The 27,094-nt window shown below is 43.7% G+C and overlaps 2 protein-coding genes across 12 annotated transcripts in view; one reads left to right on the top strand and one right to left on the bottom strand.

Annotated features, from left to right (window-relative positions):
* Nucleotides 1-40: 40 nt before the first annotated feature.
* BRI3 (brain protein I3) lies at nt 41-14,511 on the bottom strand. Its single transcript, XM_082772678.1, has 3 exons — nt 14,129-14,511; nt 12,468-12,582; nt 41-431 (listed from the first exon to the last, which is right to left on the bottom strand). Exons 1-3 carry the CDS (start codon nt 14,292-14,294, stop codon nt 299-301), a joined length of 414 nt encoding a protein of 137 aa, XP_082628804.1. The 5' UTR covers nt 14,295-14,511; the 3' UTR covers nt 41-298.
* TECPR1 (tectonin beta-propeller repeat containing 1) overlaps nt 13,422-27,094 on the top strand; it is a 27,950-nt gene continuing 14,277 nt past the window's right edge. The window contains exons 1-10 of one of the 11 annotated variants that reach the window (XM_082772671.1): nt 16,392-16,624; nt 18,079-18,130; nt 19,661-19,893; nt 21,582-21,764; nt 22,268-22,390; nt 23,096-23,221; nt 24,517-24,691; nt 24,789-24,889; nt 26,126-26,227; nt 26,614-26,759. In XM_082772671.1, coding sequence (XP_082628797.1) covers nt 19,663-19,893; nt 21,582-21,764; nt 22,268-22,390; nt 23,096-23,221; nt 24,517-24,691; nt 24,789-24,889; nt 26,126-26,227; nt 26,614-26,759 — 1,187 coding nt within the window. In that variant the 5' untranslated portion in view covers nt 16,392-16,624; nt 18,079-18,130; nt 19,661-19,662. The other 10 variants (XM_082772670.1, XM_082772669.1, XM_082772674.1 and 7 more) reach the window with 10 other exon arrangements.

Raw genomic sequence — 27,094 nt, 5'->3', positions numbered from 1 at the left:
TCAGATACGTTAGTCAGATATGTAATAACCCAGCCACAAGTTGAGGATTGCAAAAAGGAAAAGCAGTTTTTATTTAGTTTTCAAGAGGTGCCACTAAACATGGAAAACAAGTTGGGTTTTCATGTTTTGCAATGCACATGCTCATAAAAGATTAAGTTTAAATTACATGCAAGAGACTAAATTTCTTCACACTTTACAAAAACAGGTCTGAAGCAAATAAAATGATTGTACATGACATTTACATTAGAAAGTATGCTAACAGTTGTAGCTTCCATAAGCACGTCCACGATCGTCCCCTTCAGCCAAAAGCTGCCCCACAATTAGGGCATCTTCGCTGCCTCAGTGCAAGACAGAACAGAATCCCAATTGGAAAGAATACAATGGCACACAAAACACCAAGGCAGGTGAAGGTGTCCTCCAAAACGCCAACCCTGTAAAAACGGAAAACAGACTGAGTCAAAGACACCCACTATGTTTAATGCAAAGCTACGACTTTGTGATTTGGCAGTCACTTAAAGGAAGAAAACATTTAGTAGAGCAAAAGGAAGTGCATGTAGTTTTTTTAAATAAAAGTCTTTTATGCCATTAGCTTGCAACAGAATGCTTTGAATTATACCACTTCAGTTTCAGAAAGCAGCCATTTCTTTATCAATCACCACAAAACAGGAAAACAGGACTAGTATTTAGCACAAGACACAGCCACCACAGCTCTGATCAGCTGTATTACTTGGTTAATTCCGGTACACTGAAAAACACACAGGTACAGCACCAGATACACAGTGGAACTCACTGAACGCACGTGTGCTCTCAGATTCATAAAGCTTTATCACAAAAGCCTTTGCAGCTTCTGACATATGTTATTACTAGCTGGTCCCTGAAGGATCTGAAACTCACAGCTCCCTTCTTGTATTCCTGCATGCTAGGTCACTAGTTAACTAACCTTGCCAAGTAACTACACAGGACTAACAGATCAAGTGGTCAGGATAGGCAGTAAAGCAAGTATCAAACCATTTTCCTTGCTAGCCCTTTCTAGGGTCAAGTTTTTCTGTATAGGTAAGGATAAACTTTCCTAGACCTTACTACCAACTAAAGAATATGCTCATAAAAATGAAAACAAGTGTGCTTTTAAAATAATCTGTGATAACTTTTATTTAACTATCCGTGTTGTTCTGGTTACTGCAGGTCAACAAAACAGCTCCATTTCTCAGCTGTTTAGGTCTTTCACAACAGGCAGCAGTCACGCTTGTGTCACATGCTTTGCCTACCTAGCTTCCACAATATCCCAGTGTGAACCCTCTCAGTTCATTCAGCCTCATGTCACCCAGAAGATACAGGCACTAGAGCTCTTTCAGGAAAAATAATAATAGTCTTTGCTTTCTGAACGTTTTGGTCTGATGATCCGGAGTGTTTTTCTCAGTTTCTTTCTAACAGAAAGATCTGAATTGAAGTTGTGTAACACTGGCTAAAGGCTTCTGGTCAACCATCCAGCTCATGCTTTCACCAGGCAAGTTAAAACTAGGTAACTACATGCAGTATAAGTCTGTGTTTCATCAGCTAGGCTTGTCACTGAGGAAAGCAGCAGTTTTCCACTTTGTTTCCACAAACATCAAGTAGTGATGTGAAGTGAGCTCAGATAAAAAAGAATATTGAGTCGCTTCTGCCCAGAATTGATGCTCTGGTAATTCAATTCTACTGCAAATAGCCCTGGTACACCGCACAGAACCATTGGTATCTGTACAGAGCATACACTGCTCAGAGTATCTTTAAAAAGATACTTTACACAAAGCTAAGTATTTCCAAATCAGCTGACAAAAAGGATGTTTTCACAGCAGCAAGACTTGCTATTTAAGCCATGAAATTCCACAACTCCTTACCTCACAGAAAGTCAAGTGACAGAAGAAAACAATTAAAGCAGAAGTAATATGGCAGTTGCTTCGTTGGCAATGTCAAAGGTTATATAAGCAAGCAGTCTTACTAGAAATGCTCCTTATTTCTTTAGCACAAAGGCACAAAAGAACCTTTTTTGCTATTGACATGTAATAACATGACTTGAACTTCTTGCTCTATTGCATCAAGATCACCAGAAACCAAAGTCCTGAAAGAGCTGTGGTAGTTTTACCCAGCTGGGCAGCTGAGCTCCACCACAACAGCTCTCACTCCTCCTCCTCAACAAAAAAGGGGGAGAAAACACAAAAGGGCTCAAGAGTTGAGGTAACAACAGAGAGATCACATACCAGTTATCACTATGGGCAAAACAGACTCAGCACAGGGAGATTAACGTAACTTATTGCCTATCACTAGCAGACTAGCACACTGAGAAACTAAAAGCAAACTAAAAACACCAGTCTCCAGTTGCCAGTGCATTATTTCAGATGGCTGCAGACTTTTCTTCAGACTGCGTGAGACTATATAACACATGAAAGGCTAGCTACACCGGGAACTCAGGGCTCTGGCCACATCACCAGGATGAGAGGGGCTTAAAAAAAAAAAAAAATCTAGCTGTAGATCAAGTGTGAAAGTACTTTAAATACCAGCACTTCATGGTAGAAAGTGCCAATTAAATAAGCATGTATAGGACTAGGCTAACCACTCACATTCAGGCTTTCTAAGTCACTAGAACAGCTCAAGAGGTGCAGCACTACTGTCATAAGTTTAGCAAGTTTATTTCTGGTAGCTAGAGAAATAATCCAAAAGGCCAAACATGCAGCACTATTAAAATAACCCTCAGTAGGTGTTCCCAGGCTTCTATTTCAAAAATCCCAAGTCTCTGTAGAGCTGCAGGAGAACCCACTATTTGGCATTGCGTAGCTCCAGACTAGGCCTGACTGGATGACCGCCCTACACAAGAAGAATTCTGGTTCAGCAGTTTTGTGTCACAGCAGAAAAATATCTGAACAGACATTTAACTTCAGTCTCCAACCCTTTCTGAAGTGCTATATTTGAATGTCCCCCAGAATTAATATAGACAGAAAAGCCTAAGCATTCAGACTTAAGAAAATTGAGCAGCTATAAAAAAAAAAAATAAAATCAACATTTGGAGGTTAGCAAAACACTTGAACAAGAAGTGACCTCTTTGATTGCCTGCTACAGTGAAAGTCAACAGAAACCAAGCTAAGTGACCTTGAAATACGTGCTACAACAGGCAAGGTGCCAAGACCAACAAGTTGTTTTTTCCCTATAGAGCAGTCCCAGGCTATTGTACAAGTGAATAAAATGAAGAGAAGAAGATGCAGTCTCAGAGACTGCTCCCTTACTGCAATTGACTAAAACATTACAACTTGTTTTAACTTAAGAGCTGCTGCCCGTCCCCTCGACCATCATAAAAAGCCAAAGGTGTTTTTTCAAAGCATTCTTGATACTCTGCTGCTTACACAACTTCATGTTCAGTTTAGGATTTCAGCATCAGTCCCGTCCTTTTGTTTACAGAGTTGCACGATAGAAGTTGACTTCCGATTTGGTGTAAGATATTCTCAGAGTACAGCTGATCCCTGCAGTAATTCCAAAAGGCTCTATTAAGGCAACAAGCTGAGATACAGACTAGCACTCTGATCAGCCTACTGAGTGTGGTCTCAGCACACAAGTATCCTGAGTCTGAGTTTTGTAGCCTGCATTGCTCACGGTGGCTACTCCTACAACCTCAGCATCACACCACCTCTATTGCCTGTCAAGACACACACACTGCCAGAGCTCCCTCTGTCCATGCGAGCATAAGAACGTAAGATTACTTTTGAACACTATCACCTGTGTGTACAGAGACTTAAGAGCAATGAGAGGTCAGCTCTGCAGAAGCGTTCTACAGTTGTAACAAAATCTCTAGGATTTGTGATCCTACGATTTTTCCCCAGACCTGGCACAAATTTTGTAGAATTAGTCCCAGTGGTATAGGTACCACTTTTTTTTCCCCACACAAGGCTCCATAGCACTTCTTGGAAGCCTCCTCAGACATGGGAAAAATTTCATCTTTCCTTCCAGTCCCTCTTAGCTTCTGTTCTCATACTTCCATTCCCAACTCCAGATATCAATATTTGCTTAAAGTACAGCTGAAGTTTTTACCTGTGATGCTGCCCAAATCCATAGAACTGTCTTTCTCCTGGACAGAATCTCCGTATTCAGCACACCAGGAGAGTCAAGAAACGTTGTAAAGGATAAGGATTCTGGCTTGTCACCCACAGATATTATTGCTAATACTACAAGTACTAATGACACTAACGTTCACAGTACAGTAGTTGTGGTATCAGTAGTATTCTATTCTCCAACCAAAGTCAAAGATGTCTGTAAGGAATCAAGCATAAGGTAACAATGCAGCCTTCTACTTGGTAAATATTCTTTACATCTTCTGCAGAAGGACAGGATGCTCTCCACTGACAAGACCTAAACAAACAGACTGCCATGCCAGAAAGCTGCTCCAGCTTATCTCCCGGGGTTCTGAATTTTGATTCAGTGACTGATCCTTGTCACAATGAGTACCTGACTGAAAGAACACAGAATTCCACTTTTATACCTAATACTCCCAGAAATTTTAGCACTGACCATTGTCTACAGACAGCAGAGCAAGAGCAATGTCTCAGAAAAATCACTACCAGTTGTCTTCACAATGTAGTTTACCCAAGCACTCTTCTGTAGTCAGGCTTGGCAGCTCCACACCTGTCCAGACACTGCAGGCAGTTCTTGTGGGACACATGCACGCAGCTGTAGCCTTTTTCACTTCTGCTGGCTTGATGACAAGTACGTCCAGTGGGTTTACAAGGGTCAGAGAGGAAAAGCTTCGTGTCTCCCTCACCTGGCATGCAAACCATTTCTACCTACATAGGGAAAGTGCTGACGAACGACACTACATGCCAGCAGACAAAAAGGAGCCAGACCATCCCTGCTGCAAAGCAGGAGCTCACCCATGATTTGGCACATTAGTCACTGACTCACAGCACTTGCCCTGCATCTTCCCCGCATCACCTTAGCGAGCGGTACTCAGAGAAACTACAGACACCAGAGTTGCTCAGCTTGTTTAATATTACTCTTCAGTTTGTGTCTTGGGTTCTGCTACAAAGAACTGTAGCCAAGGATTCCCCTCAGACCGTGGCAGTGGTGGCTGCTTCCCTTCCTCTCCCACCACAAAGCAGTCCCCAGGAGACTTAAATATTGATGGGGAAAAAAGAGGGGATAGATAGTAGAAGAAAGAAGAGTGGAAGGAGCTACTAAAAAATGATGAACACAACAGTCATCACTCGCAACTGGAAAACAGGCAAACACCATACAAGAGCATATCACAAAGTATATTTTTTCCATATGCTCTGGATTATTAATGCTTCATCTCGACTACTATATGCAGCTTTTGTCCTCATTACAAAAAAAAAAAAAAAGGGCTTAACAGAAGTGTCAAAAGGGAAGAATAATAGTAGAGAAAAGGTAGCCTCTGTCAATATGTCCTTGCTACTCAACCTTCAAGTCCTAATCCCAAATCAGCTGTGTACTACTAACCAGTCAGAAAACATCAAAATTGGCTTGCTAGGTCAAGTTCAGAGCATACTAACACAAAGAAAAGACACTTCACTAGACTGACTTTGAAAGCAGGGCAAAGAACTCCCTATTAATGCCTGCTTCCAGAGATTTCCCACTAGCTGTCCTACCTGAACATACTGATCACAAGCAGAGTTTACACAGTATGTCTTCAGGCTAATAGGAAAGCGTCACGATAATTTGTTTGCTAGGACACATCCAGACACTAAAGCTGTACAGTTACATTGTAAGGAACCCTCAAAATTAGACTATAATTAAAGAATAGGGTCAGTAAACAAGGCTCTCATGCCTTCAACTTCATTCACCAGGGAAGAGATGTGCTAATAGAAGTGCCATCTCCTGGGAAGAATATGCTAACAGGACTGAAACGCAAAGAGATTCAAAACTGCTTAGACACAACCAGACTGGTTATAGATACAGTAACAGAAAGGACATCAGTGGTAAATTCAAAACAGCCAATCTTTTCATAATTTTATATTCAGTTCCTGCCCTGAAGTCTACCTTTCTGACAAGTACACCAATGTGTTTAAGGGTATAAGCAGCCTAATTTTGATTTGACCTTAAGGTATAAACATACTAAACATTAAAGAGGGATCAGTCAGGGTACTTCTGGTCAGCCCTAAGCAGCTGCAAACCCAAGCTTAGATGACTGCTGTCTAACCCATTACCATCAACCCTCTTAATCAGCTTGCAAAGGCCTAGGTCTCCTGGTCAGCAGATGTCCCTGACACTTTAAATACAATTTACTTTGAACTCCCTTCCCCCTAAACACAGTTATTCAGGAAGCATTCTTTGGTCACACAGAATGCCAGTGAAATAAGACAGTGACAACTTGCTGTCCATATTCAACACCAGAACCAGGGAGAAGGTCTGAGAGGGATGAAGCAAGCGGCAAGAAGCACGGCCAGCTCGGCAGCAGAGGAGGCCCAGGGCCAGCACAACCAGGGAACAGACTGAGTCTGTTCCAGGTGACGCTCATTTGGGAAGCTCAACAGGAGCGTATCCGTGTGACCTCCCCCACAACATACCTGTTATTTCAGTTATTTCCTAGCACCTCCATAGCAGCGTGACTGCTACTACAGCATTAACTCCACAAGCATGCTCTGGTTTCTGTTGATTTGTGTCACCACCTAATTTTAGACGAACACTTATCCAGTCACTGTCTCTGCTTAGCCAGTTACTAAATTTAGAAGGAGGAAAAAAAAACTTTTTATAAAGGAGAACATGAATATTTTAGTTTGTGCTTGTGTATCTTACCTGAGCTACAGACTAATTAGATTCCATATTCAAGTTGTAGATTCATTAACGTAACCAAACATAAATTTTGTTCTACACAAACCACATAAAAGCTGATTATAACTGCACCACTCCCAATCTAAAAATAAAGAGGAAAGGTTTATTTATACTGCAAGCAGTGTCTTGGATTTAAGCTATACTGCAGATGCCAATTCCATAAAGCAAGGTCAATTATTCCCACTGACAAGCATTTAATACCAAATTAGTTTTCAGACGGGCCTTTTCTTGGAAATAAGTCTCAAAACATTAACATTAAGTCATGTGCTCAGGATCAGAGAGCCAACAGGGAGATTTGAAAACACAACATTAGTACAATTTACCACGAGCATTTTTAGACTCAACACTACATCACAGTACTTAGATGTGTGCCTATCAGCATTTTTTATCCCTTATAAATGAAGTCCAAGGGTCAGCCTGAGTAATCAAAGATAGCATTCTGATTGCATGATACAGCACTGCAAGACCTGAAAAGAAGCTGCACTTCACTAAGAGGTGCCTCCAGCTGTCTTACACACACATACTCCCTGACTGATCAAGCAAGGGGAATTTTCAGAACAGTATCCCAATTTCTCCTGCCTCCAAGGTTGGTTGAGTCTTTAACTTTAGATTTCAGTGGAAACAGTCAGACCAGGGACAAGCAGGGACTTTGGAAGTTGCACGTGAGACCTCTAATTCTGAATGTGAAAAAAAAAAAAAAAAAAAACATAGCTTCTCCTTGTGTCTATCCTAGCTAATCCAACAAAAGCAGCTAGGTTAAGCAGTTTAAATCTCACCTGCAAGTAGTAGAAGAAGAAAATTGATAACTAAAGATGCAACTCCTGATGGTATACTAACACAGTTGTAGTTTCCACTCAGAGAGAAGCCAGTTTCTCCAGCCTCAGCTTGAAGGCACACTGAATGGTTGTTGATCTGTGGTCTTCCCCCTACCACTACTCAGCATGTAATGTGGCCAAGTTACTATCACCTCTGGTTACCATCCTCACCTAGCAAACAAGACCAGTTTCCTCCTCACTGCTACAAAGAAATTCTAATTATCAGAGTACAGACACCAAGACAAATGATGACAAAAAAGAAATGTTATCAGCTCAAGCCCAGCAGCCAACTGGGAGTTAACAGCCACTATAAGAGCAATAATCTGGTCCCTAGGGAATATATTTCTGATGTATCTTGTTAACTGCATAAAGTCTCATTTATTAGAAAAAGATGTATTTTGATTATTTTCCACCAATCGGTTCAAAACAGCACTACAAAAATCCTCAGAACTGCTATGAAACTATGCTGTTCTCCCTTGGGACCCTGTTCCAAGGGTCACCAACTCCTTTCTTCTCCTGGGCTTAGGTATCCAACTTCCTGCTAAGCAGCTGCATGCCTCTGCTGTAAGGCTGGTTAAAAAAAAAAAAAAGTTACAGCTATCCTAGCCAGTAATTCCGAGTGGCAGACTCATGGCATCTGCTCAAGTCTGCTGTATCAAGGCTTTCTTCTTCACAGTCACATGCGTAAGTCACTGCTGAATTTCATGCCCTAACTGCTCCAGCCACCAAATTACAGCACAGCAGGAATGAACGCCCCAATCTGTCCAAACAGCATACGTTTACAAAAAGCTGCATATTATAAGGAAGCTACTTTGATTCAGCACAGGCTGAGCTGCTTTGTGACAGAAAGCAGTGTCATGAGCTGCTGCACCATTATAGCTACTCCTCTTTACAGCACCCTTGAAATGGTATTTCAAAGTTGGCTTTACTCACAAGATTCAAAAGGATCTCTGTAGCGTGTCAGCCTGCTGCTAGAAACTGAAAATCCCCAGCTTTTCTTCAGGACAACAAGTACATCTGATAAATAGCTTTTTTATTATTATTATTCCTTTAATATTTAGCCAGTACATATTAAAATGTTATATTAAAGAATATATATAAAAAGTTATTTCTTGTGAATACCTACAGAAATCCTGTACCCTGCATGAGCTTCTCTCAAACCACACACAGCACTTGTGATTGAAGTAAGCAGAAGATTGACATTTTGAAGGAGTTTATCATTTAAACACAATTTTTCCAGAACACTTTTCTCAGCAGTGATGCCCTTAATTGAATAAAAACAAATATCAACCAAAATCTGTGAACCTTCTACTTTATCAAATCAAAAATCAAACAAACAAACCCACACCACTACCAGGAAGAAGGCTCAGAGATCTGAGAATAAAGTTTTACTCATAGCAGTCCCTCATCCTTCAGTCCTGGAAGAAGCTTCAGTATTACCATAATTCGGAACCCATGGTAATACTTCTCAAGCAGGTAATTCATAACCATCAGAAGAGAAAGCCACCACAGTGCAGTGGCATGTCCTCTCCCTCACCCTTTCTTTCAAAGAACCAAATTCCTGTTAAACACAAACATAAACACCCAACAGGGACAATCGCAGGCTCTGCCTAGATTTTGAAAGAACCAGGTTTTGTAAACTTCAGATCAAAAGTATGTTTGTCACAGTTTTTTAATGGATCTTTCCTCTGTTAAGAAACAGGAAAGCAAACATTCCTTTGCAGTTTGTTCTACCCACGAACAAGAAATGGAGAAAAAGAAAATGAAAGTGACCACAAGAGAAGCAGCCAGGCTGCATTCTCCCAGCTAAAAAGATAATTAAATTACATGGCTGGATCTCTGAAGTTAGTGGCTGTAATGACTCAAGCTGTTCTTGGGAACATAAAATAGCTTAAAAGCCAGACTTGGCTAATCCTTACATGTCAACTACCAGACCTAAAACTGACAACATTCTGCACCTCAGTTTGATTCTCTGTACATCAGGGCTGGGCTGGAAGAGGAGCTCACACTACGAGCACTGCAGCCACCCTAAACTTCTTAGCAATGCAAAGAAGGATGCAACACACAGCAAGGCTGAAGTCTGTAATTAGAAAGCAACACTGACCAAGGACGAATGAGGATGATTTGACTAATGAATAACTTTAGGCAAGAGGTACAGCTCACAAGGCAAGAGTCATCCCACAGATACATCAATGCTTCAGAGAGATTTTTTTTTTTTAATAAAATGCAATTACATGGTGACCAGGGGCAGGCTACCTACTTCTAGAGATACTTTGTACTTTTTATGACTTCACACCACAAACTAAGCCTGAAGATTGGTAGCTACCTAGCTACTGTAGCTAGCCTGTAAACCCCAAAATCACTTGCAACTCTGCAATAAAACACACTCATACCAAAGTAACAGATCAGTACCACATGTTTCTCCTCAAAATCATCTTTTTTAAGTTGAAAATGGCTCTTTTTTCTCTCAATTAGCAGCATTTCCATGCCATAGAGCTGACTGGTTTGTTTCTGATTGCCAAAATCCTGTTGATGGGCTTTAGCCCTCTCCATCAGTTATGTTATTCCACAGTCACAAACATGCCTTTTCCCTATCAGTCTAAAACACGTGGACTTCTCTAATAATCATGCATGGCTTCAAATCCAAGGAGTAACAAGACAACTGCCTTGGCAGTTTAATAAAAGTTTTAAGCACTATTAATAGCTTTTTACGTTATCGATGCCCTTTCAGTACCTTTCTATTCAGTGATGTATTCAGAACCTACCTGCGTGTTGCATTCTTCACCAAATAGGTTTCCAGGCCAAGAAAGTAAACTAGAACTATGTTTAAGGTGTTGAGAAGTCAAAGAGGATTACGAGCAAATAGACAACGTAACCTTTCAGAACACAAGCCTGAACTGTTTTTAGAACACTGTTACTAGATGCTGGTCCTTGTGGGTCCCTGATCAACAGTAGATGGGTCCTACATTGAAGGTGCGTGGTACTGTGCCTCAAAGGAACCAGTACAGCAGGTCTCACACCTGATTTCTTTTCACGGACTAAGGCAAAACTTAAGGATTTAAGAGCAAAAATGTGGTTAGGCTACGTGTGTCTCTCTCTCTCTCTCTAAAAAACACTGACTACCTCCAGTAACACCAGGATGATGGCTTAAAAACAAACAAACAAAAAAAAAACTTTTCAAGTCAGGTCACTTAACAGCACCTTACAAAAGATATAGAAACTTGCTCATTTTTCCAGATATGGCTGAAAGGATACTAGAATTATTTATTTGCAAATGACTGCTTCAAATGAATCTCCTAGAGCTCCTCTGGATAACTACTAGAAAAAAAAAAAAAAAAAGAAAAATCCTAAAAATAGCAGCAAGAGTCTACCAACATTACATTATCACAGAAGACTACTTCCATTTTTTTTTTCCTGAAATTTCCTGGTTTTAAGGCCAGAAGACCTGTATAAATGCACTGCTTGCCTTTTACCAGACAACACATAACATCTTTCCTGTCTTCTGGTTGAGCTAAAGTATGAGCATTTTAATGTAATTACTCTGGTGGCAGGATCTACCACATCCTCCCAGCAGCTCGGAGGTTACCTTCCCTCGTTGTTTAAAACATGCATCATCTTCTAAATCAATAGCTCTAGCTGGTACAGGTTTTTCAGCCTTAACTGCTGGAATTTCAGCAGGCACCTGCTTTAACCTAGCATCACAAGATACTTATTTGAATCCACCTTTGAAGGCAGGTACCCACTCTCAAACACACATCAGTTTTATCACAATCAAAAGGCATTGGAGGCGCTGCCCCCATCACTATGACAATCTCCATCACCTTCCTAGCACTGAAACCCAGAATCATTTAAGCTATGCTAGCAAGTCTGTTTCCTAGATGTTTTGAAATGAACAAGAAAAGGCTCAGACTTGCAGAATACAAAGTGCTTCCTCATAAGACGCCACAAGGGTAACTCCCATACGTTTTAACAGAAGGAGAATGATTCTGCATTTGAGTCAGAGCTGGCCAGGCGCACAAACCAGCAGCAATCTGGCTGCCCTCACTCATTAGTTAATATCCTGGGAGGAGGAGAACTGAGAAGTGCAAAGGAACTACTGCAGACTTACAACACTAATGTGAAACAGAATGCCTCCTTCCCTTTTCTTATTTTATGGCTGTTGATCACTGAAGGGGAAGTTGCCCTTTTGTTGCCATTCTAACTAAGAGCTGCCCACTTTTTTCTGTTTTTTACCACTTTGTATCGGATTTATTAATTTCCCTAAACTTCTACAGGAAAGGGACTTATAAAGTAAGAGAACTTTTAAAACCCTATGATACTGATGTTTTATACCAATACTGACAACCACCTTGCCTGGTTTTGCACAGCCCAGACTGTGGGGATGAGTAGTCACCACAGCAGCAGAAGCCCTTCCACAGGTCTGCCAGATAACCAGAACTGATGACAGTCAGAGATCACAGAACATTTCACAATAAAGTCATGTTACTCGCTATCACTAGTCATAAATGCATCAGAAAGGACTTCCTGTCATCCTCTCCCCAAAGAGCTGACCCTCTACACCTGTGACTGAATTGTCTTTTCATTAAAGACACCCCTTACAGATCTTCCTCCATCATACCAGACAGATTCATGTTTGCATGAAGTCTATTGTATTAATTAAGCAGTTGTCTACAGCCTATTAGGATATACTACATAGATTAAAGAACTGCTGAGTTTTAGTGCTTTTTCAGTTAGTTCAATTCTAATACAGACACACAGAGGAAACCAGGCAACTATATGGATACCTCTCATTTCAAACATAGAACATAAGGCTCAGTTTATTTCTCAACTAGAGAACTATTTTACCTGCAGGCAGGACAGCCACCAACTACTACTACAGAAGTGGTGGTAGCAGGCTGTTGAATAATGGTGTATGTGCTTGAATAGTTTGGCTGTGATGGCGGTGGAGGAACAGCATATCCTAAAAAAAAGGAAAAAACAACTGAATCACAATGTGTAAAGCACAGAAATCACTAATAGTTCAGTGAAAAGCACAGAACAATTTAATAAAAAAAAAATAGAAGTGTCTTGGTGAAGCACTTTAAGAAGCTTTCAAAATCAGAATCAAAGCATACCAGTCAGCACATCTAATAGCAAAACCACTTCAGAACTCCAAGTATCTAGCACAATTTAACCATCTAAAAAGGATTTTGAGCTAATAATTAACTTTAAGAGTTTGTTTCAATGCTGTTTGAACATTGAACAAAAACAGTTTAAACAAGTGAGGATTGTGGAGTTCACTTCTGGACATTACGCATCAGGTATGCCCCACTCTGGCAGACAAACGAGTTGAAACTGAGTATGTCTTCCTCTCCACTGGTGTCCAGCTCAACTTCCACACGTTACATTTTTGGCTACAGAGAGAGGCAGGAGAGATAGGATGCAAGTGGAAAGGAAGCAGGCTGCATGGCAAAGAAAATAAAACCTTTCACAAAATCCAGCTTGTTGGCTAGCAAATGGGTTATTTGAAGAACTGTACTTAAGAAGCACAGGCCCCTGGCTACCACATTAATGTGAAAAATAAATAAATAAATGCTTTTAAAGGGATGGTTAGATGTACGCAGTGCACTCCTACAGCTAAGACACACTTTGCCCAAGTATGACCCATCCTAAGCTTCTCTCCCAGAGCACAGTTCTGATTTTTTTTCAGTCACGTTACACACCAGAAAGCCCATGAACTTCACTATTTAAATCAAAAGGCCAACTGTCATAATACCCGTATCATAACACAGTGTCCCAAGTCACTGGCAGATTTACCTGCTGCCTCACAGTTCTGCCCAACGCACCTACTCGCTTGGCAGACTTTTTGCCCTTTCAGCAGCGCTCCCTTACAGCCCCGGAGCTCCTCCTGAGCGGCTCCTCTCTGTGGCTGCGCTCAGGACTGCCTCACTCACCGCTCACCTGCTCCAGCCCCTCCGGGACTCCCGAGGCTCACCAGACCAAAACAAACGTGAACCGGGGAGCCCTGAGAGGCACACGGGGAGCCCGGAGAGCGCAAGTTTCCTCCTGGGGCCACTTCCCTGCTGTCGTTATCCCCCCCCTCCCCTAGGAGCCACCCGCCCGTGGGGCGGCGCCTCGGTACCGGAGCCCGGCACACCTGGGGCCCCTCGGAGGAGGAAAAGGAGGAAGAAGAGGAGGAGGAGAGGAAGAGGAGGAGAGGAACGAGGGAGGCAGCAGCGCCTCCCCGGAGCCCCCTCAGCGCCTCCCGCCGGGCACCACAGGCCACGGCCCTGCCCCGGGGCCCGCCTGAGGCGCGGGGACAGCGCCCGGCCTGAGGGGCTCGGGGAGGGGGCGCGGGGGGCGTGCGAGGCGCCTGAGGGGGGCACGGAGGTGCGTGAGGGGGATTGGGGTGTGAGGGGGCTGTAGGGTGCGTGAGGGGGGTGCTGCCCCCACAGCCTCCCCTCAGAGGCCGCCAGCCCCATCCCCCTCCCCGTCCCCCTTCCCGTCCCCCCCCGCCTCAGACCCACCTGCGGCGGCCGCGGCGCCCGGGTACGGGTAGGGCGGGGGCGGCTGGAAGCCGGGCTGCGGGGCGGGGATGGCGCCGTAGTTGCTCTGCCCGTAGTCGTAGCCCGCGCCCTGCGCGGCGGGGCTGTAGGCGGGCGGCCGCTCCTGCAGCAGGGGCTTGTTGTCCATGCTGGGGGGGGACAGGGGACGGGAGGAGGAGGAGGCGGAGGCGCTGCCCGCCCGAGGAGGAAGCGGCGCCCTCCCCTCAGCGCCCCGGGCTGCCGGGCGCCGCCCTCCGCCCCGCCCCGCCCCGCCCGCCCGGGGGCGCCGCGGCTGCGGGGAGGGGGTGAGGGGGGGACCCGCGCCTGAGGGGAGGGGAAGGGAAGGGAAGGGAGGGGGGGAGCGGGAAAGGGGAGGGGGGGGCGGCCCCGGCTGCTGCGCTCGCGGCCGGTCACGAGACGGCGCCCCACGTGACGCCGCGGCCCGGCGGGGCGGGAGCCTCGCTGAGGGGAGCGGGAGCGGGGCGGGGGGGAGCTGCCTTAAAGGGGCCGCGCGGGGCAATGAGGGAGGGCGGAGGAAGGGTGAGGGCGAGGGGTGCGGCGCTAGCCGGCAGCCCGGCCTCCAAAATCCAAGTTATGAGTACTTTGTCCAGGCACATGCTGAGAGGCTCTTCCCTGGCTTCTGTTGTCCTCCAGCCCTGCCCCCTGGCACCGCTGGGGCTCTTTGTGTCTGGAGGTTTCCACAAGAAATCCTCTAAAGCCCAGCGCGACACAGCTTCCTCATCTGGGGAAAGGCACTTCCCTATAACAAACACTGAGTGGTGAGGAGAAATCCCCCTTTTGAAGAAGTGAGACTTGGGAAAGTGGGGAAGAACCAGCAGGCAGAAGGGAAATTACAACAGCCACCTCTGGCCTGTCAGGGCCACAGCCAGAAGACGGTGGAATGTGGTGTAAAACGCCTTGGATGGAGCAAAGCCTTTCTTCAGGACAAGAGGTCTACAGACTCACAAAGTCACCATCTGAGCTCCAGCTTTGCCATGTCCCAGCTGCGCAGGGAGGTCCCTCTGGACTGCACCTTCTGTGCAGCAGAGGCTTTGCTGTGGTATGCTGCAGCCTGCGTTGGGAGTGCTACAATTACAGGCAAATCTGAGACGTTACAGCAGACTAGGGCTAGCAGCCGTAGCAAGTGAGCTGTGGTTCACTGAAGCTGTTTCCTCCTGTGCTGGACTGTGACCAGAAATCGGACAGGGTATTTGGACACTTTCTCCCTCTTGCAAGGCCTCAGAACCCCATCCACAGGCAACATGGCACAGGGCTCATGTTCACACCATGCCCCAGGTCACACACCAAATCCACTGCCTCAGCAGGCAGCAAAGTAAAAATCTCGCCCAGAATCTGTTTACATGTACCTGTTGTTTGGTTTTGCAAAACTTTTCTTGTTACTCCTTTGCAAATAGCAGTCACTGTTGTAACAGCATCAACTGCAGAAAGCAGGGCTCAGCATCAGACACACAGAAAGAACTTCCACAAGGGAAGCATCCTGCCTAACTTACATCTAACCACAGGTGTAGCATAGCCATCGTCCTTGTTAGCTGGCCACAAAGTTGTGTACTGCCAGTGTCGTGGATAACGCGCATTGGGCCTCATGAAAGTTCCTCCTTAAAATCAGTTTGAGAGAACTCCACAGGTTGTAAATGGCCTGTTGTGTGAGCTCCCTGCATGGTCATTCCTGCTGCCACCATGTAGGACTACAGGACTGCAGGTCAGAATCCAAACTGAGTGAAAATCACAGAAACTATGCCTTAAGCTATTCTATAATCCAACGCCAACGGAAAACAAAAGTCTCAATTCCACCTGCTTAAAAAGGCAGCTGGATTCAGTGAATGTCAAAAATATCAGAGACATGACTGACAACAGGCCTTGCAAAATCAAATTCTTATGACCTAAGCAAAAATGTTTTACTGAAATGATCAAAACATTACTAGGGAGCAGCATTCCCGCATCGAGGTTAGGCACCAATCTGCAAAAGGGACCAAACCAGAGCCGTGTGAGGCGAGTCTCCATGGCCCCGCAGGAAATGTCCCGGGTGGGCTGGTTTTGCCTCACACGGGCATCCTGCTAGAGAATTTGACGTGCACCTCACACCTGTTCCCTCTAAAAGGCAGATGTGTTCCCTCAGCCAGCAGCTAACCCCTTGGGTGGGCTCCCAGCGGATCTGCCGGTTCCCCGTGAGAAAGGCCTGAAGCAGATGCCTGCCTTTTCATCCTCCTTCGCTGCTATCTTTGGGCGAAGCCAGGAAATGATCTCTGCGTGCAGCCTTCCTGCCTGGCAGCTCCGACAGCCGATGGAAGCTGTCGTCTGTCGCCCTGCATTTTCCGGCTCGCTGTAGGCGAGCGGGCGGGATGGCAGCGGCGGGGCCGGGCACGCAGGCGCCTGGGCAGGGAGGCGGCAGCGCCGCGGCGGGCGGGCAGTGCTGAGGAGGGAGGGCCGCTGCCACCTGCCCCCGGGCCGCCGTTCTCGGTAAGCGCCGCCTGGGCCGGCCCGGAGGGCCCCCGCGGGGCCGCGTAATGGCGGCGGGGCGCGGGCAGAGGGAGCGCGGTGTCACCGCCCCGCGGGGCCGGGCCGGACGGGGCGGGAGCGGGGAGCGGGGCAGGCCGGCGGGAGGCAGGTGAGGGGCTCGCCCCGGGCCGGGCGGGGAGCGGCGGGCGCCGGCCCCGAGGCCGCGGGGGGAACCGTGGAGAAGCCGCAGCGGTGCCCCGGGGAGCCGTGCGGGTCCCCGGCAGCCCGTGTCCCTCCGGCGGGTTGCCGTCGCCTCAGGGTGCCAGTGCGTGCTTCGCCGGGGGGCGCAGCCCTGCTGCCAGCCGCCGCCGAGCCCACCCCTGAAGCGCTGTCCTTCGAGGAGCTCCTCCGGCTTGGTAACGGGGCTTTTCTTCTCGAGCTCGCTGGCAGTGGGTGTTAGGGCAGGCAGTGGGGAATTTCATCCCGCAGCACGGCCTGTCCATCGGAGTAGCGTGCCTTCTGCGCTGGGATAGCTCCGCTTGTACCAGAAGCGGCCTGGCGAGGCTGAGGGGTGAGGGGAACGCAGCGCCCTGCTGGCCCTGCTGCGCCCCGAGCCCGCCGGGCAAGGCGTGAGGCAGCGGCGTGAGGCAGCGGCACGGAGCGGCCTTGAGAGCCCAGCAGCGTTTGCTGTAATCTTCTGCAGCACTGCCAGCGCAAAGGGGCCTAAATGTAATTCTTAAAGGTAGTCAATAACCCCAAATGCATTCTCACATCCTGTGTTTCTCTAAACGGTCTGATAAGATCAAAGGAAAGAATATCCGGAAACTCGCTTATTTCAGCTGCCTTGAATATTTTAATTCGGTTGCATCTTCTCAGATTAGTTTAATTCCATCCCATCCATGTTTGTCTATATTCTTCCTATCTTCATCATTTTAGAGATAACTGAAAATTCCACTGCCTATTTCTGAACTGTTCCAGGCACCTGTCTGTCTGCCTGGACTGTCTTTCCAGACCCAGGCCTGGGTATGCTTCAGGTACACCTCAGGTATACTTCATTTGTATACCTGCCCATCTTTAATACAGCCAGGCATCACTTTTCTTTATTATCTGACTGTGGATCTCTTCATTGCATTATCCATAATGCTTCCTTTACTCCAGACTTGCTGGCATTCTGGTTGCTCAGCATTAAAAGCATATTTTTCTCCATTACAGACTGTTCTGCAGAATTTTCAATGCTTACACCAACAGGCTTATTTTCGTGGGCTTTGTTTTCCCAGTGATACATAATTTTCATCTCATCCTCGCTTCTTTCCATTCCATATTTCCACATTTTGCCTTTCTGTATTAACCTCTTTTTACCAATGTAAAATGCAGATAAAGAAGGTAAATGGCTGATCCAAGAGTGAAGCCAGTTATACATGCCCTATTTCTCACCTCTATTTCCTAACACAAAATTATCTTTGTTTTCCTGTGAGAGCTGAAATGAAGATTCCCAGGAAGATTGTCCCGCAAGGCTAACTTCTCAAGGTTTGTACTGCTGATCTGGGATAAAGCACAGAGTGTTGATACTCCCAGCAACAACAACAACAAAACCAAGAAGCCCAAACCAGAGGATTCATCATAGTTATGCTGCCACAACTAGCAGGAGAATTTTTCTCTGTGACCTCCCCTGGCTTTCACTCATTCTCAACTACTGCAAATTTTCTTCCCACTGTTACCATTTTTTTCCTTGATGGACCCAGTTTTGTAGGTACTTAGCAGCAGCAGCACTAGGAATAAAAGAATTCCAGCACAGCAGAAGATGGGACTTTGTGTTCCTCCTGCCTTCAGAAGCATCCTCCCAGGGATTACCTGTGCGTTTACAATGCAGGTCATGGCTTAGCTGTTTCCAGATGTGCATTGATTCTTTCCTGCATTAAAGCACAAGGTACAAATGAGTCCCCCCACGTCTCTGCTAATTACCTGTCAGAAAGCTTGCAGGCGAGCCTCCTCAGGCTCATCTGTTGAAAGCAAAGTTGGTGCTTGACCATGGAGAAGTGGCGTTCCACAGTGACTAAGCCAGGTTTCACTGGTTTGGCTGTGAGTTCTCCATTTTACCTTTACCTTCCTGGTCCTCCACTACATATTTATAGAACTGGAGGCAAAGTTCAAAATACTCATCACTAGTTTTATTGCACATACAGAGCAACTGAAACATGTTGGTTTTAATGGCATCCAGAGAGCAACTGGCAGAAATAAGCCATCTTTTCTTGATTTCTGAAAGGACTGGCCTACACCTACCTCAAAGAAAATGCTGACCCCTCCATTTAGGGGAGAGCTTCAGTGCCCAGAAAATAGCAGCTACTTAAGTGATAAAACTGGAATGGAACTCAAACAATTCTCTGCTGTCAAACAGTGCTCTGTGTATACTTAAATAAATATCACACCTATGTATATTAAATAAATATTAGATCCCAGAGTGGTCACCAGCATGCTTTGGAAAGAGGTTTCCTGGTAGCAGTAGTGCCTGAAATATCTGTCTGTAGGCATGAGATGTCCAAGAACTAAAACTATATGCATGTTTATGGAGAATTCTCAGTTCACATTCTTTCCCTTGCACTTGTGTTGGTAGATGGCAAGATGAGGCTGAGGAGGAGGTACCATGAGACACTGTGGCTTTGTGCAGCTGAGATGAGCAGTGTGTGTACGGCATGACCAGCTCTTGAGAGCGAAGCCTTCTGCTATGAAACACTCCGTGCTACTTCATCAGTGTGTCTCAGTTCGCTGTTGGCTTCTGTCCTCAGCCTGCCAAAACTGTCGTATTAACATTGCGAGGTCCTGTAGGATGGACAAGAGCGGCAGTAGCAAGGTCTTTCACAAGACTTTTCAGACTGTTATAAGGTGTATAAATGTGTGGCTCTGACTCAAAGGCTGTCAGCTTCACATGGGCTGTTTATAAAAGACCGTTCTTTAATTTTCTCTTTAGTTTGACTGGTGCTGGCTCTGAGCAGAACTGTAGGTTTGAGATCCATTTTTTATAACTGTCATTTCCATTAATACCTCCTTTTTGCCTTTCAGACATGGCCATGTCCAGTTCCCTTCTGTGGGCTGTTGACATTTTTGGGAGGGTTTACACTCTGTCCACCGTTGGCCAGCACTGGGAGCTCTGTAAGGATACACAGCTGGAATTCAAACGGGTCTCTGCTGTCAAGCAGTGCTGCTGGGGAATAGCCTGCGATCATCAAGTATACACCTATGTGTTCTCAGGTGATGTTCCTATTAGATACCAGGAAGAGACCTATGAGAATCAGGTATGGAACACTACACGTGCCTCTGCTATATGTTCTTCAGCAAGCAAATCCTTAGATTAGCTGTCTCTGTAGGTTTTTCTCACAGACTGATTGTTTGGTTTTATTTTTCATTTTTTACCTCATGTTTCTGAAGAGTATATATGCATTGAATAGGTTATTATTTTAATATTTTAATTCCCAAAGGAAGGTTATACTTTCTGGCTCTTGCTAAAGGAACAGTGTGCACTGCAGCATCCTTCATGCAAGCTGTTTCACCCATTCCACCTGATGTGCTCCTTTCCTTGGTGAAAAACAGTTTCCTTAAGAAAATGTCCAGTGTAACAGGCAACAAAAATACACTATTCTTACAAAATACTCTTTTTGTAATGTTTCAAAGAATTCTCGAGAATTCTTTGAAATACTATTTTTAAATGTATCAAGGAATTCTCTAGTAAAAGCATTAACTCTTCATTAAAGTACATTTCCAAATTTTCTTTTTTGTATAGAAGTGTTATTAAGATGATCTTTTCTATGTAAGATACATCAAAATAATGTTTTTAACAATGTTTTTAAGTAAATTTATCTGTTTTGTTTTTAACTTCACCAAAAGTTATTTGTGAGATAAAACAGAATAATTCTCTTCAACACATTTCCCTGCTTTCTAAGGGGTAACAGGATAAATGTAAGTTGAGAAAATACATTAACTATCTACATGGGTAAAGATAGAACAAACTAATTTAATACATTATTTAACATTGATACAAGTTTCTGTCCATTTAAGAATATTCATTTTGCTAAGTAAATATGCATGTACTTTAAAAAATGCAAAACTTGAAAATCGATTTGGTTTGTTATTTTAAAACTTTTGTTTTGTTTGTTCTAGCCTATGAAAAAATGGAAAACAAAACACTAGAAACTACAAAAGGAAATACTGTGCAAGAGAACAGAATTAAACTCAAGTAGTTTACAGACAATGTGCAAAGCAGTTTAGTAAGATTCTTAGTAAGAAAAAGTAATATTTTGCATAACAGCAATGTAATTAAACAACTAATTTCCCATATGCCCTAAAATGCAGGACAGTATTACCTAACCAGTCTTGCCAGTGTTTCTATAGCAGGTAAAACTGAGGCGGAAAAAAAGAAAAACCGCAACTGCATTGGTGAAGAGCCTAGCAAGTTACTTGTCCTATAACTGATTTAGGAAAAAAAAAATCAGTAAGATATGATACAGGAAGATTCATTGATGTAGTTGTCTTTACATAGTTTCTGGTGGTGAAACTATGGTGTTTTCCTAGTGTAGGCCATGTGTTAGTCAACTTTCTCACGTGAGATACCTTAAAAGTCCCAAAGCTATCTACACAGGAGTTATCCTAATGCTTCAATATCATGGTGCCATACATCACCAAAGAAAAATGCACTGTAAGTAGTAAACTATATCATCCATCATTCCTATTTATGTAGTTGAAATTTGCTTGGTCGGGACTAGCTCTGCAGTCAGTCCTTCTGTGATACTTTAAAACAGCTTCTACCAAAGACCATATTAGCTGGGGACCTACAGCATGATCACTTGCTCATTCACCCCAAGAATTATTCCTCTTCTACTGCAGAAAAAAAATAAAAAGGTATAATTTATGACTCACTAGGGCTCTGTAGATGTCCAATGAGGTGATGTGATCTCAAATACAACATTTTTGTTATTATTTCTGGCAGCGCTGGAATCCTGTTGGTGGCTTTTGTGAGAAATTATTGCCCAGTGACCGCTGGCAGTGGAGTGATGTGAGCGGGCTAAAACATCAGCAGCTTGATAGTTTCACACTGCCTTCACCACACTGGGAGTGGGAGTCTGACTGGTATGTGGATGAAAATATTGGAGGGGAACCAACAGAGAAAGGGGTAGGTGAACAATACCAAAAAGAGATCTATTCTGGGAATCCTTAGTCTGTAAAATAAAAGGCACTTTTATAAAATGGCAAAAGGTCTGTAAAAATAAAAGGTACCTCTTAACTTCCCATAGCTACTTCTTTCTGGGAAATAGCTCAGCTATAATACAAAACAAGCAAGGATCTTGTCTGAAGGCTTTTGAAGTCCATAGGAGTTGTTTTTTCTCTTTGGATCAGGCCAAGAAATGCTGCCAACTTCGTATTGCTATTTAAAAACGTACTATGAAGAAAGCAAAGTGCTTTACTGTATCTTGTTTGTTCTGTATATGTCATGCAGAGGAATTAGGACATGATTCATAAATCATTCACAGAATTAGCTCGTCTGTTAATCAGGCTGTTAAGACATGCACAGTAGCCTGTACTGTTAGGAATGACTCTTGTGCAGAATCGTTCTGAGTTAAGACTTCAAGCTTTTTCTTGGTCCAGTTTTTCACAAAAGAAAACCTCTGTTTGCAGGGCTGGACTTATGCCATAGACTTCCCCAGCACCTACACAAAGGATAAGAAATGGAATTCTTGTGTGAGACGCAGGAGATGGATCAGATACAGGAGATACAAATCACGGGATATTTGGGCAAAGGTTCTGGATATCTTTTTAATATTAACTAAACCATTGTTTTTTGTTTTGTTTTTGTTTTGTTTTTTAAATAAAAATTAATTCCCTTGCACTTATAGTTGATTATTGCTGCTCTGGAGGTTAGACTTCTATTCCTTGACTTCCAACCTTGTAATTCTTGCAAGCTTAAACGGAAAGCTGGGATTTTTCTTAGAAACTTGTGGTAATAAGGTACCAAATCTCATGTTAATGCAGTTGGTTGGAGATAGATGTTCAAATCCTCTGCAAATTTCTTGCTAACTTTTGAAGTTCCTTTGGTTATTGACAAAGCATTCTCTTTTGAGATGGCACCTGCTTAGCATCATTTAACCAGCTGTGTCCTTTATCTGTATAAATAACTGTTATTTAATAAATGTTGCTTCATTTTGAGAATGTGCAAAAATTGAGATGTTCCAGCTTTCCAACTCAAAGAACATCTGTTTGGAATGTTCTGTGAGCAAAACTTTCCTTTAGTTTGGGACTGAAACAAAGACTTTTTCATGCTGCTTCAGCAGTGTTTCCCCGCCCTTTATATATAGCAGCCTTCAATGAGAGAAAGAAGCTCCATGCTTAGCCTCTTTAGAAGCGATACTAAAACTAACCTGCAGAAAGCAAGTTAAGCCACTGGCAAAATGGCCTATCCATTTGCAGCATCTTTTCTGTTCTCAGTCTTCCCTCTGTTCGCTCCAGATCGTATCACGGGATGATCCGGATCAGTTGCCAGACCCTTTCAATGATATCTCAATTGGAGGATGGGAAATCACTGATGAGCCTCTTGGCCGTTTATCAGTGTGGGCGGTTTCTTTGCAAGGAAGGGTACGTGCACATTCCATACGTTTTCTAATATAAATTACTACTGAAAAGGAGTTAAGTACTTTTAAAGCAAGGCATGTTTGTTATGGTAAGGAACTACACTGCTTGTGCAAGCAGGCCTGCTCCTTACTAAAATTCTCTAGGATCGAGAGATTTGAGGTTACTGATTGAGTCTCCAGACTTGGCAATACGCAATCCAACTGTGGAATGTTTTGAATTTATTCTCCTTTGAAAACTATACATCTTTCTTTTGTTGTTGTTGTTTTGTTTCTAGTTTTAGGCCCATTGTAATGCTTCTCATCTTCTGCTCAGTACTGTAGAGATAGCTTCTTGCTTTCCTTCCTTCATTGTTAGAGCATGCATCTGAGTAGCCTTCCTTTGTCTCTAGACAATTTCTAACTTGCGGTCTCACAAGGAAGAATGTAGTAATTGTAACAGGTAGCCTGAGACTGCACTTGCACTTGACACTGCCTGGGGAGGCAAGCAATCTTGGTTAAATTGTTTAAAATGAAATTCCCTGTGCCTCAGGCTTCCCCGTAATAAGTGACTCGCATCCCACTCTGCAGGCTTACCTTGACTGACATTATAAAATGCTTTCATTTCTCAAAGTAAAAGTCTCTAGAGGAAGAATGTATTTCTAAAACTGGTGATTTAGCATGCCGCAGTCGTCTTTTGGAGCACTTGTATGACCACCACAGGATGCTTTCTTTGACATTCCTGTTTTGACTGGAGTGAAAAAAATCATGCAGGCAGTCAGAGCATGACTGGCAGATGGCCGGGATGTCACTGCAGGCTGCGCAGAGAATGGAATTTTTACCTATGTTGTGGCAAGCTCTGTTCAGTGAAAGCGAGGTTGGGCTCTCATCTAACAGGAACATTTTCGTGTTGTTTATTTGTTCATTCTTGTTTTGTATTTTTGTTTGTTTGTTTGTTTTTAACATGCCTTGAGATATAACAAAGTGTTTTGTTTTGCTTTTAATGTTGAAATATACACAGAACTTGTAGCAACAGGTCACGTGCCCAATCCAGATTCAAGTCCATGATAAAAGCTAATCTGTAAAAACACCTCCTCCCTTAGTACATAAGGAAATAGTCTTCAACAGCATAATTGACATCAAAAAATACTTCTAACAGCCAGTGCAAACACTGCATTAAAAAAAAACGAACAACTGTTGTTAAAGGAGGACTGTTCTTTCATCAGGATGTCATCGTGCTTCTCTGAATAGCTTCATTGTTGTAGTAGTATTTTGTAAGTTTTTTTTTGTGTGTTTTTTTTTTTTTTTTTTAAATTTGTCTAGGTGTGGTACAGAGAAAACGTTTGCCATCACAATCCAGAAGGTTCCATGTGGTCCTTAATCACCACTCCTGGTGAAGTTGTACAGATCAGCTGTGGACCGTATGACCTCCTCTGGGCAACTCTTTGGGAAGGGCAAGCTATTGTGAGAGAAGGAATTGATAGGAATAACCCTCAAGGTGAAGTGTTGTTACATTTAGCATGAAACCTCTTTGATTTTTGTAATGTTGCATAAGGAAATAACCTACAATGGCTTCCGGGCTTTGTTTCTTGCAGGAATTTCCTGGAGTATTGTGGAGTCCCCAAGCTCTGAAAATGGGATTATGCACGTCTCTGTGGGAGTTGATGTGGTGTGGTGCGTTACAAAAGATCGGAAGGTAAGAGGTGTTATGCTCTGGTTCTGTTTTTTTCTCCCTTTTTTTATCTGCTTTTCTGAAATGGGCATGTAACTTTCATAGGAAATGTCGATGATTTGGACTCCCTATACGCATGGTTTGGGTAATTCCAGTCCCCATGCTGTTACAGGAATATGCTGTGGTTTATGATACACATGTACGTACTTGCGTGCAACTTCAATATTCCCTTCAATGAATCCCTTCATATTGAATCCAAAAACAGGGTTTAATTCTGTTTGGGAAGAAAATGTGTTTGATTTCAAACACAAAGACATTGTAACAGTTCAAGATTCTTACTTTGACATCACAGACAATTTAAGAATAAGATGGATAATATGAATGAGATTCCTCATAGGCTGTGTGGCTTATGGGCTTCTTTACATGAGGAAGTGATTCAAATCAAGGTATTTACATCATTGGTGTAACTCTCTCCCTTTGGGCATTTATTGTGGGATAAGCGTATGTGTTTTAAGTAATTCAAACATTTTAAGCTGTTTTAAGTAATTGAGTTACACTGGTTTAATGAGTTACTGCTTGTCAGCTGAGCCATGGCAACTGACTGTCCAGCCTGCTCCATCTGCCCCTAAAACCACTATAAGAAATGTAAATAAGCTAGTAGGTTTTCCTTCAGGTTTGCCAAAGGTAGTCAAGTACACAGTCTGTAACATGTTTCAACCAACAAGTTCTAAAGTAGCTACTTGTCATTATAAGACTATATCCTAAATATAGATGCATAACTGGAAGATTTTCCAGGTACCCAGCCCACAGACACTTTCTCATTGGTAAAAACTAATCTAAGACAATTTAAAGAGCAGTACCAGTTAAAAAAAAACCCTTTGTCAGTTCCCTCTGTCAGCTCAGCTTCACAGCAACACTGTTTGGAAGTTGATTTAGAGTCACCAAAAATAGCCTACAATTGACATGTAATAGCAAATATTTTCCCAATGGCTGAGAAACTAACTCTGTCACAGAAAGTCATAGCATGATGTGTCCTTGTGGGCTCTTCAGGCTTTAGTTGGTCATAAAGACATTGTCTGGTTACTATTAGAATTATTTTATCCTCACCTGATTAAAACAAACGAACATGGAGGTAAGTGACTTCTCAAGGCAATGCCGTAGTCAGTATTGGAGATTAAGACTAATCCACTAAAGAAATTAAATTCCAGCTGTCTACCTGCTTGTACAGAAAATGCAAACTACAGACTTTTGTCGTTGTAGGTATGGTTTAGAAGAGGTGTGAATTCACATAATCCTTGTGGAACAAGCTGGATTGAAATGGTTGGAGACATGATGATGGTAAACGTAGGCTTAAATAATCAGGTAAGACACCTGTATACCAGTTGTGAGGTTATTTGTGTTCCTGTTTGTGCAGATAGTATTCACATGTGAACTGTCAGCAGTGCCAATATGGACAGCTGAGCAAGAGGTCCATGTGCTTGAACTGCTAGGAAGGAAGGCATGGCTGCATTCCTCACCAGAATACAACAGTCAGCCTGTCTCTCTTGTCAGACATTCAGGTTCAGTCTTCTTTTGATGGTACTGAATTTCATATTGCATCTACAGTATCAGCAGTAAAGAAAAACAGAAAGGGAAAATGCTGAGTCTGTCGGGTTTTTGCACTGAATTTTCCACCACTGCACCTTTTTGTACATGCTCTTTTCCTGCATTCCGTGCCATTTCCTTCACCAAGCCCTTTCCTTCCCTAGGTCTGGGGGATTGGCTGTGATGACAGGGCAATCTATTTTCGCCAAGGTGTCACACCAAGTGAGCTCAGTGGGAAGACGTGGAAAGCAATTGTATGCGGCCGAGACAGTGACAGATCTCAGACTGGGAGCTCAACAAGTCTGCTCAGGTGCACAGTAAAATACCTGCTTGAGACTCTATATGCCAGGAGTTTCAGTGCTAGGACATACTTCTGTACATTCTGTACGTTCAAGTGGTACAGACAGGGAAGAGCAGGGAAGGCATCTCTAACCATTAGGCATGCCGAAAAAGCATTTGCTTTTTTGCCATTAAAATTAACAATAAGCAGCAGTTGCTGCAGTCAGAAGCTGATGCTCCTACTTTGGAATTCACTGCATGCTTCCAGCACAGTGTGTTCTTCTGGCCTTTATTATCCCTATCTGGAGCTGGTCTCTAAAAAGATAAAATGTTACATGTGAAGTAACGTGAAGGAGTGTCAGCTTC

Source organism: Aythya marila, assembly GCF_965140915.1.
Source record: "Aythya marila genome assembly, chromosome: 15".
NCBI classification, from domain to species: Eukaryota; Metazoa; Chordata; class Aves; order Anseriformes; family Anatidae; genus Aythya; species Aythya marila.
Note: the sequence above shows the minus strand (reverse complement) of the source record. Positions and strands in the feature narration are given on the sequence as shown.